At 54.9% G+C, this 11,302-nt stretch overlaps 1 protein-coding gene across 2 annotated transcripts; it reads right to left on the bottom strand.

Moving 5' to 3' along the window:
* Positions 1-517: 517 nt before the first annotated feature.
* Positions 518-10,577, bottom strand: TMEM109 (transmembrane protein 109). 2 transcript variants are annotated; one of them, XM_008268482.5, is made up of 4 exons: positions 10,294-10,577; positions 4,078-4,321; positions 2,412-2,514; positions 518-1,925 (listed from the first exon to the last, which is right to left on the bottom strand). In XM_008268482.5, exons 2-4 carry the CDS (start codon positions 4,312-4,314, stop codon positions 1,534-1,536), a joined length of 732 nt encoding a protein of 243 aa, XP_008266704.4. In that variant the 5' UTR covers positions 4,315-4,321; positions 10,294-10,577; the 3' UTR covers positions 518-1,533. The 2 variants fall into 2 exon arrangements, with proteins under 2 accessions (XP_008266704.4, NP_001075462.1); NM_001081993.1 differs by having other exon boundaries at positions 521-1,925; positions 10,487-10,523.
* Positions 10,578-11,302: the final 725 nt, after the last annotated feature.

Below are 11,302 nucleotides of genomic sequence, written 5' to 3' on the forward strand. Positions count from 1 at the left end.
AGGAAAGGCCCCAGGCGCAGCCACTCCAGTTTCCCAGCTGCACCCAGGCGGGGAAGAGGCCTGGGGGTTCTGCAAGAGTGAGGGCTGGTCCAGCCCCCCCCCCCCCCCCCCCCGGGAAGGCCTGCAGCAGGGGCCCTGCCAGGCAGCACTGGGAGAAGTCCTGAGCAAGGGCTGTGGCTGCACACTGGCACACTGTGGTACTGTAGAGACAAGAATCATGCGTGCGTGCCCGAAAAACTGCTCCAACCCCTGGGCCCGTTGAGAAGCCTGGTATGAGAAACCTCGCCCGAGCTGCAGCACTCCAGCACCCTCCCCCAGCCCTAAACACAGCAGAAGTGCTGTAAGCAGGATTGCTCACTCCTGGCGAGAAGGTACCCAGGCCTGCCTGCCCTTCGGGCTCCTGGCTCCCTCCAGGTCTACCGGCTTCACACTGCCTCTACAGGCACGGGGCCAGAAGGCAGAGCTGCACTACGGAAATGGATTCAGCAGTAGAGGGAGACCTCAGGGCAATCCAGACTTTGAGTAAATACATTTTATTCAGAACAAGATAATAAAATAGCGTGCACTTTATTTAAAACCAACCAAGCGCTGAAAAAAATATGCATCACTGCAGCTGTGATTCCGCATCAAACCCTAACAGTCAGAACGGGGCATTTCTTCTTCCCTCTGCGTGCCAGGCTGGGCAGAGGACACCCCCCTCCACAGGAGCCTCAAAGGAAGCAGTGGGCTCTAACGACAGCAAGGCCCTGGTGGAGAGGTGTCAGCCAGCAGGCTGGCCCTGCTGCTCTTCCCGGGCTGCTGGGGTGGGCACTGATCAGCGACTGCCCTCGGAGCAGGAGCTCAGGCCTCCTTCCTGCACACAGGCCTGGGAAGCAGCTGAGGGGGAGTCGCGACGCTGAGGGGCTGCTCTCTTCTCAGCACAGAGCAGCCCCGTGCACTCTCCTGCACTCAGCATGGAGCAGGCAAGCAGAAGAGGGCCCTGCTGGCTCGGATTAAGGCACTTGTAACAGACTCCCTGTGCGTCCTCCCAGAGTCCCACAGGCCTCGGGGGGCCTGTTTCCCCCTTCCTCTACCCATGGCCTCTGCCTCTCCCCCACAGCTGGGCAATGAGGAGGACGGGAGCAGGCCTTCAGGACGTTCAGGGCTGGAAGGAAGAGAACAATGGGAACAGGCTGGGGCTTGGCAGAGGAGGAGCTGCAGAAGGCCCGGGAGCCAGAGTGGAAGGAGGAAGCCAGGCAGCAGCAGGGGCAGCTGGTTAAATCACCAGAGACTAATGGCAGTGATGTCAGCTGAGAGCAGATGCAGAAGCCAGAGGGGGAGGCCACTACAACCTGCCCTGGCTGAGACGGGCTGGAAGCAGAGAAGGGGTGGAGAGAGCCAGCCCCAGACAGAGAACCTCGGAAGACACAGGAATGCTCTTCCCTTCTCAGGGGGCTCAGAGACAGAATGGGGCAGAGGGCGGAGGGCAGGCAGGCGAGCCAGGAGCAGCTCTGCTCTTTGGTATGACGAAGGTGGCGCTGTGAGGCATCCGTCTCATTCCTCCTCCACGCTCCGGGCACCCTTGGCAGCTCGCCGCTGCCTCCAGCGCAGCTCGTCCACCTGGCGCTCCAGCCCTCGCACCTTGGCCTCCAGTTGGGCCCCCGAAGCCCGGCTGCCGGTGAGCCGGCTTAGCAAGGCGTACAGGGTCAGCAAGGCCAGGAGGAGCAAGGCCCGGGTGGAAGGATCGGGCACTGACCTCACCAGGGCCACAAAGCCGGCCAGGAAGATGACAAGCTTCAGGCCCCCCAGGATGCGCCCCAGCACGGCCAAGACCAAGCCGAGGAGCAGGGACAGCAGCCAGTAGACGACCAGGGCCCCTGCTCCCCACAGCAGGAAGGTCTGGACCTGGCTAGGGCTGAGCTTCAGGCCCTGAGTGAGGTGATCACCTGGAAGAGAGGAGAATCACAGCATCAGGCAACCTGGAGAGGCGAGACAGGGGGAAGGGGAGCAGGAGGCTAAGAAGGAGGCACTGAGCCCCTGGCAAAGGATGATCTTGTTCTCCCAGACTCCCAGGGACTTGGGTTTGAATCTTAGCTCTGCTACTTGCTGGTTGTGGGGACAATATTTCTCTGTGGGGACAATATTTCTCTGTGTTGAGGCTCAGTTTCATTCATTAAGTGGGGTCAATTCGACCTGTTCCCCTGGGCTGTGGTAACAGCTAAAGGAGCTGCCATGGCTTCGCATGATGTCTGCCATGAATAAACAAACCCCTATGGTGGTAGTCGTTGGCCAGCCCTTAAGTCACACCTCTGGGGGAACCTGGGTGGTGTCAGGCAGCTGGGGCAAAGATCTAGGCCCTGGCAAAGATGAACTCCCACAAACAAGAAAGTGCAGGGAAGCCCTGGCTGGCCGGCCAGTTCTCTGCCACTCACCGTCGAGCCCCAGGGCAGTCAGCAGCTGGGCAGCGATCCCAGACAGGGCAAAGAAGGCCACGGAGATGGCTGATGAGATGGCCCACATCACCTGAGACAGGGTCTGGGGAAACAGCACAGGTGAGACGAGTCCAGAACCAACAACACTTCTTTCCTCCAAGCCAGGCCACCACTGCCCAGGCCAGGCTGCGGGAATGTGTCCGGTCTGTTTCGTGACCAGTGGTGATGGGCCTGGGTCAGAGGTTTGGAGGCCCTGGGCCTGGCTGAAGGGGCCCTTCCACATCCACCTTCCCGTACACAGGGATGGACAACCGGCATTTCTTCTTCCTGAGCTAGATCACAGGACATGTGGGACCTACACAACCAATCTGCTGGATAATTTGAAGGTAGCAGTAGGTATACTTGTGTCACCTGTGTGTAAACAGGGCCAAGGGGTGTCAACAAATCCCTTTAAGAGTCACCCTACAAAACTGGGGTCCTCTTAGTCTTCCAGGGAATCAGGAAGGAGTGTGAAAGACATCTGCAGGGCCAGCACTGTGGCGTAGTGGGTAAAGCCACTGCCTGCAGTGCCAGCATCCCATATGAGTGCCGGTTTGAGTCCTGGCTGTTCCACTTCCGATCCAGCTCTCTGCTATGGCTGGGGAAAGCAGTAGAAGATGGTCCAAGTGCTTGGACCCCTGCACCCACATGGGAGACCCAGAAAAAGCTCTAGGCTTCTTTCTTCAGATCTGCTCAGCTCCAGCCATTGCGGCTATTTGGGAGTGAACCAGTAGATGGAACACCTCTCTCTCTCTACCTCTGCCTCTCTGTAAGTCTGCCTTTTTAATAAATTTTAAAAAATCTTAAAAGAAAGAAAAGCATCTGCAAAGGGCTAAGACACTGCAATAAAACAGGGGTCTCTCGTTAGTCCCTTATTAAGGATTTTACAGTTGATTATCTCAGTCCCTCAGTACGATCAACCAAAAGGACATGGCACCAGGTTTGTGATGCCGTTAGTTAGGAGATAACCCTGAGTGACGCCCTGATCAGCCCACATCTACAGGTGAAGGAATGAACTCAGTTCTTGATATTTTTGCCTCCTCATGACTCAGAACAGGGACAGGGCGCCGGCACTGCAGTCAGCAGGTTCAGCTGCTGTCTGTGATGCCAGCATCCCGTAGAGAGAGCGGATTTGGTCCTGGCTGCTCCACTTCTGATCCAGCCGCCTAATAATGTACCTGGGGAAGCAGCAGCTGGTTGCCCATGTACTTGGGCCCCTGCCAACCAACACAGGAGACAGGATGGAGCTCTGGGCTTCTGGCTTCGGCCTGACCCAGCCATGTGGGGAGTAAACCAGAGGATGGAAGATATCTCTCTCTCCCTCTCCCTGTCTCTCTGACTCTGCCTTTCAAATAAATAAATAAACCTACAGCTTTAGAGCAAAGTCAGACCCTGCAGTCACCCAGGGACACGGGCTTACAAAGAAAGGCCAGGAGCCAGAGAAAGATGGGCCCAAGGGTAGGAATCAAACAATAAGGAGGCGAAAGACAGGTGGTGTCGGCTGCCTCTAGTGTGAATCTGGGGCTCTCTGTAGCAGGGATTATGACGCAGGAAGGCTGTGAGGTCATTCACCACATCTCTCTACCTTTCCCTAATGGGCAGTCACAGCAGGGACTACTTTCCTTACCTCTGAAATCAGGTGCATGGTTTCTGGCCCAATCCAGGTATCCAGTGTTTCCCGCACAGACCGACCTATCTGGGTCAGGAGGTCAACTGGGGCCTCCCTCCTCTGCTGACCTGGAGGTGCAAAGTCTCGATGGGACTGGGCCAGTGCTGAGTGAAGGAGGACGAGGGCCACTAGCACCATCAGGACGGCGTGGAGCAGATGCTTGCCCCATGGCGCGCTGCTGCCCGAGCCTGCCATACTGGGTCTGTCAGGAAAGAGACAGAGGGGGAGCTGAAGCCAGACCTGGCAAACACACCCACTCCCCTGGCTCCGATTCACCCCCGCACCCTCCTCCACCCCTACCCAGCAAGCACCTAAGCTAAAGCTAGAAGGGAGGGGCTGTTAGCTGAGAAAGGAAGCACTGGGACTTCTAGCTTCAGAGGGGCACAGTCATCTGATTCGCAGGTTCCTCTTTCACATTCCCTGCCACTCACGCAGCTAGGGGGCATTAGTCAATGCCTTCAAAGGCACGCTAAGATCTCTCTATGGCATATTCCAGTTCTAACAATCTGAAGGCCTCTGCGTTAGGTGCTATGGGCATGCAAGAATTTTATAAGCCTCTAAGACTCTCTCCCAAGGAGGCGCATAATCTACTTAAGATAAAGCTGATATAAAAAGCCACTTGGACCAGCACAAGGTAGGATTATCACCGTACAATGGGGTAAAGAAAAGTGCTCGGCTGTGTGCTCAAACGAGAATAACTGGGCATGTGCCGGTGGCCCCCGCAGGACCGTCACCCGAGGTGGCTGTTATCCTCCTCACCCAATTGGTCCAAATAAGAAAACTGAGCCTTAGACATTAAGGTCACTGGGCTAAGAAGTAGAAAGGCCAAGATTGGAATCCAAGCTTTAGCTTCCAAATCCCAAACTCACTGGAAGTCAAGGTACAAGGGGCTGCTCACTGGGATCACCTAGCAGCGTCACAAAGTTCTCAGATAGCCACTCCCCAGCGTCTACGAGGCACTGGGTCTCGGACCCCATACCAAAATCCACATTCATTCAAGTCTCTTGCACAGAATGGCATAGAATTAACACACAGCCTATGCACATCCGCCTAGCTCCTTCACATCATCTTCGCATTTCTTATAATGCCTAATGCAATGCAAACGCTACATAAATAGTTGTTATACTGCGTTGTTTAGGGACAAATGACAAGAAAAAAGCTTATACTTGGACAGTACGGACACAGTTTTCTCAAATCTTTTTATTAGTAGTTCGTTGAATCCACTGATGTGAAACCCATGAACGTGAGGCCAACTGTACTGATGTCTCCATCCCAAACCCAGAGGTGTTGGCATGACTGGGGGTGGGCTAGGCTCAGCCCAGCAAAAACTCTCCAGGGCTTCCACTGTACAAAGTCGAGACCCACTCTGAGGGCACAGGAAAACAAACTCAGCTTCTCCTACACTCTCACTCAACAACCCAGAAGACTTGTGTGACCAAATGTGTTGGGAGGTTCCTGCACACACCAAGCAGGCAGTGTGCCATGGAGACCAGCTGGGAGTCCTCTCAGTTCACTTCAGACACCATCCACCTGGAGATAATGTCACATCCCGATGGCAAGCCGAAGACTCGGTGCCCAAGACGACACACACCACCCCCCAACTTCAGATGCCAATCGCCGCTCCCCAGGTTGCTTTGCCTGTGTTTCTGACCCACTGGCTGGAAGCTGGGGTTCCCACAGTCCCCTCCTGGGATTGGACTAGTTTGCTAGAGCAGCTCACCAAACTTAGGCAAACATGTACTTACATTCACCGGTTTGTTATGAAGATAGTACAAAGGATACTGAAGTGTGGGACAAGGGACTCTCCAAAGGGCTACCCTTCAGGAATCTCCATGGGACTGGCCCTCTGGAAGCTTGCTGAATACAGTGCTGTCTGGATTTGCATAGAAGCTGCTGTGTGTAAGCATGATCAACCAAGTCATTGGCCACTGGCAATCAACTCGACCCTGAACCCACCTCTTCACCTTGGAGGTTAGGGAGTGGGGCTGGAAGTTCCAATCCCCACCCCACCCCCAGCCCAGATTGGTTCCAAAAATTGCCTCATTAACCTAAGCTCAGGAGTGTTTGAAAGGGCTTGCTTTGGACTCTTTCATCACTGCTCTGCAGCTGTTGCAAGCCACAAGGACAAAGAACAAATATTTTAACAAAAGACACCCTTATTGTTTTATTCACTTAGGAAATAGGCTATGGGAACTGTGAGCCAGGAACTGTGGATGAAATCCAAAAAGCTGTGAGTGTATATGTGTGTCTGTGTATGTACATACATATATATAATATCACAACCACAGACAAATGTTCTCAACTGCCCACTCCCAGTGCAGGCAAAGGCTTAAAAAAGATGCTATGAAAGGTAACACTTGCTGCTGGTGCTGTGGCATAGCAGATAAAGCCGCCGCCTGCAGTACCGGCATCCCATATGGGCGCCGATTTGAATCCTGGGTGCTCCACTTCTGATCCAGTTCTCTGCTATGGCCTGGGAAAGCAGTAGAAGATGGCCCAAGTCCTTGGACCCCTGCACCTGCTGGGAGACCCAGAAAAAGCTCCTGAATCCTGGCTTTGGATTGGCACAGCTCTGGCCATTGCAGCCATCTGGGGAGTGAACCAGCGGATGGAAAACCTCTCTCTCTGCCTCTCCCTCTCTCTCTGTATAACTCTGACTTTCAAATACATAAATCTTTAAAAAAAAAAATAACATGAACTTGACAACTAGCGACTTACTGGTGGAAAGTCACCTCCCCACCCTGTGTTCTGGTCTCCTGGGCAACGCGAAGCTGTGAGTTAAGACCCGACAAGTACCGACCCATTGAAGGAGGTGAGGCTCTGCCAAGAACAGCGTTTGCAGGTCCACCTCCATCTGCCTCCACGCTTGAGAAACATCATACAGCACCGGCAAATCCCTGTCCTCCTCCAGGCTCGCTCCAAGGAGTTCCCACGACTCAGACCCGGAGCTTGAAGCCACGCCTCTGAAGCAGGGGCCGCCAGGTGCTCGAAGTTTTTGCAGTTTCCAAGGCACACAGGGAGTTGGGCAGAAATCCAGAGCCATTGGGATGGCAGAAGAGGGAGAGGGAAGAGAAATAGCTTCTCCTTTTTGCTTAGTGGAAAGGAGGAGGGTCCAAGAAAGAGTTCTAAAAATACGACTTTGGGGCTACTTTCTGGCCCTGAAACAGCTGCTTCCAGCCGCTCCTGAGGCCTACGGGACCGAGCACGGCTGTGAGACATACAGTGCATGGTGGAAAGAGCTCAGGCAGGGCCAGCCAGCCACTCTTTCTGGCACAAATGCAGAACCAGACGGTTCTTGCCTGCCAGTGGTGGGAGAAGGGTGAAGGCGTGGTCAGTTCCTGAGCTATCTGGGTCACAACCGCGCCGAGCCTTAAAGAGCAGGGCTGCTATCTTGGGTTGGATCCCTCATCCAGGGACCTCCACCAGGAGGAATCGGGTGTCGTGTCCTCCCTCCTGGAAGGTCAGGGTGACGTGTGCGCCTCCTCCCACGGCAGCCTGCTGCATTCCGGGCCAGCTTCAACTCCCAAGGGGCAGGGGGACCTTGAAATAAACCCTCCACAGCGAGGCTGGCATGGGCGGAGCCGCTGACTGTCTTTAGTGCATCAGAAACCAAATGCAGGATTCAGGAGCGGGGAGAAGGCACGTGCGGATGACCAGCTGGTTTGTTTCTTCAAATCACTTCCCTTAGCAGGACTCCTTCTCATTTCTTACAGGTTAATCCCATGTAGTGTGAAATCCGACCCACCACGGATGCCTCCGCACCTGAGCCACATCAATCGCTTTTAATAAAGAAAAGAGGCCGTGGCAATCAAGCAAAAGCAGCTTTGACTTGTGAGAGTCCGAGGAAGCATGTCTCACCCTTTCTCACCTCCTGTGATGCCTGGCCCCAAACAACGGACACTCAACAACAACCAGTAACACACACACACACACACACGGATACTTCAAAAACCTTACAGGCAATGGAATTAAAGCAAAAAGCTTTTTGGTGAAAAATGTTTTTTAATAATATGTGGAAATTTACAAGGGAAAAAAATATGCCGGCAGTGCCAGCATCCCATATGGGCGCCGGTTCAAGTCCTGGCTGCTCCACTTCTTGTCCAGCTCTCTACTATGGCCTGGAAAAGCAGAAGACTGCCCAAGTCCTCAGGTCCTTGCACCTGTGTGGGAGACCTGGCGGAAGCTCCTGGCTCCTGGTTTTGGATAGACACAGCTCCGGCCTTTGTTGCCAATTAGGGAGTGAACCAGAGGATGGCAAACCTCTCTCTCTCTATGCCTTTCCTTCTCTCTGTGTAACTGACTTTCAAATAAATAAATAACTCTTTTTTCTTAAAAAAAAAAAGGGGGGGGGATGTGTGTTATGAAAAAAAAAAACTACATATGGATTTTAGAAGAGTTCCTGCAGCAAAATAAACTCATATTTTAAACTCCATTTTCCAGGAATTTTTGGAAGTACCCTCATATACGCAAGTTGTAATTTTGGTGGGGTGCTTTCTAATTAACAAAGTGCTTGTTTCTTCACCACCTCTCTTGAACTCTTACAACAATTGTGTAGGGTATTATTACTCTATTTTACTAGAAAAGTATGGCTCAGAGAGACCAAGGGACTTCACCAAGGTCAGCCAGTTAACTCCCGAACTCCCAGGATCTGAACCTTGTCTTTTAGCTCATCCTGCACCTGCACACTGCCCAGGTTAAGACACAGTCCCTACCCTGGAGGAGCTTAAAATTCTGCTCAATACCAACAAGTGCAAAGTGGGAGGATGCCCACACATCCCAGGAGATGCCCCACCTGCTGGGTGGCAATATGGCTCAGGCAGGGCCAGAAGAACCGGCTGCTTTCGAAAAGGCACTATATGTTTAGCTGTGGTTTGCTACAAGGCTAGGGTGGGGCAGTCCACACCACCCCCGCCCAGCCTGCCTCCTTCCTCCGCTTTGCTTTCTGGCTATGAATCACCCCACAGCAGGAGGGGCGATGACCTAGTGCCCTCTGCTGGACCTGATGGTCCCACCGCTGCTCCCAGCTGTTCCCGTGCAGCCGGCGCTCTCATCCCAGATGCCCACCAGAACTGCCTCTGCAGACACGAGCCTGTGTCTGCTGCACCCAGGGCGACTCACTCACACTGTCCCAGAGAGAGGGGCTCGGCCTTCCATTTTTAAAGCACCTCGGGGATTTCCAATGCATAACCTGACAGCTGCCACAAATGATCAGCATGGCAGGGAGGGTCTATTCTGGGCAAAGCCGCCAAAGCACAGCAGTGAACAAAGGACTCCAGACTTCCGTCCCAGGCTCAGTTCTGCCACAAACGGCAAACCACTACCTTTATGCTGCCTGTTATTAGACAACCCGGGACGCCTGGACCGTAAAACGGGGCGCAGGCAAGGCAAGAATTGCTACAAGGTGAAGATGTCCCCGCAGGCACCTGGTCAACTGGAAACATCTACAGAGGCATCGCAGCAACACACTCACTATGGCGTAGCACAATTTAGCAGTTTGTTGGCACTGAGCACCTCCCAGACTTGACAGCTAACTCTTCTTGCAATCCCCAGCGCCCAGCACAGAAAGATGACTAATAAATGTTTGTTAAATGAATATTCGAGGCCCGCCAAGAAGCTGCGAGAGTAAAAAATAAAGAGACATGAAGAGGCGGGGAGAGGGGCGGTTATTTTAACAGCTGATCCAAATACCCAGCAGTCACTGGAGAAGCACAGCTGAGTGCAGAGGAAGCCCCTAAACCGGGCGAAGCCGCCCCGGAGGAGAACGAAGTCAGCGCCCTGGCAGGTCGGGGGCAGCCGCCGCTAAGCCCCTGACAGCTGCCGCCCGGCAACTGTCTGGGGGCAGGGCGGCGGCAAAGGGGGCAGCTTCCCAGGCGCGCCGCGGCCTCCCCGAGACAGGGTGTCAGTCGCATGTGCTATTTCCAACAGCGCGTCCCCTGCCAAGCGCTGCAGGGTGGCGTCGTCGCTGGCCAGGGACGTGGCGCGGCCCGCGAGTCTGGGGTACCCCGAGGGGCTCGAACCAAAGCCGCGGGGGGCTCGGCCGTGGGGCAGCGGCCGCAGACGCTCAGGTTCACCGCCGACCTCCTCGCCCCAGCCCGGCAGCTGCTCTGCCTGCACTGGACCTCCGAGCCGCGGCCGAACCCTCTTCTCCTCGGAAACGCGCGCTTCCCGGGTTACCTAGTAACGACGCCCCCGGTTGCGTAGCAACGAGATCCGGGTCCCCAGTTTTCTCGGCCCGCCGCGCGACGTCGGACCCCTCCCCAAGCTGACTCGTCAGGCCTCGCTGCTCAACCGTGACCACGCCTGCAGCAGCTGCCGCCTCCCGGCCCCGCGTGCAGCCCCCGCAGTCCCAATCTCGGCCTGGACTCACCGGGCTCTGGCCACCGCTACCCTTCACGTGCGACTTCGCTACAACGCGCCACCAAAACCGCGCCTCAACTCCGGGGCGTTGGTTACGGTCTGCGCGTGCGCAAAAGGCGGGATGAGCCAGGAGACGGGCCGGCCTCCCTCGCAGCCTGAGCTGGTGTCGTGGGCGCATGCGCCGGCCCCGTCACCCCCGCCAAGCACAGCTACAGAGAAAAGAATGCGATCGGAAGTTTAAGGTGGGGACGGAAGTCCCCGGCAGGAAAGGGAAAGGAGGCCACTATGGCCTATAGAGTGGGTAAACTGGATCTTTGAAATGGAGTGGAAGCCACTCCGCCTCTTCCAGTGCTCGTCATTTTGAGCCCTCCGGAGCTGCGGATGGTCTCCGCCCCCCGCCCCAGGGCACTGTGGGAAATGTAGTTCTCAGCAAGGACGCGCCGGGGCACCCGGTCTTCCTAGAAACTTTTCGCGCTAAAAGCATAAAGGGAAAAGATGTTGGAGGATCAGATAGAGGCACAGGAAGCTGGAAAACGCGTGTGCTACCTCAAGAGCGCAGACCCTCTCCATCACTCTGCAGATGGCTCTGAAATGCGTGCTCCGAGTTTTAGAAGGAAGGGAACTGGCGCCCTTCACCCCGTTTTCTCCACAGGGGCAGCACCATAAAGGGGGACCCACCAGGGATATGGAATAAGCTGATGACTCGCCCTCTTTGTGATCCTGGCCACGTCGCTTCACCTCTATAGGCCCGAGTTACTGGGCTTTAAAGAGCTGTCAGGCACCAAAAATGCCACTTCATACTAAAATGTGACGTGTCCGAGAGACC

Source organism: Oryctolagus cuniculus, chromosome 1 (genome assembly GCF_051225735.1).
Source record: "Oryctolagus cuniculus isolate XC-2025 breed Fujian yellow rabbit chromosome 1, ASM5122573v1, whole genome shotgun sequence".
NCBI classification, from domain to species: domain Eukaryota; kingdom Metazoa; phylum Chordata; class Mammalia; order Lagomorpha; family Leporidae; genus Oryctolagus; species Oryctolagus cuniculus.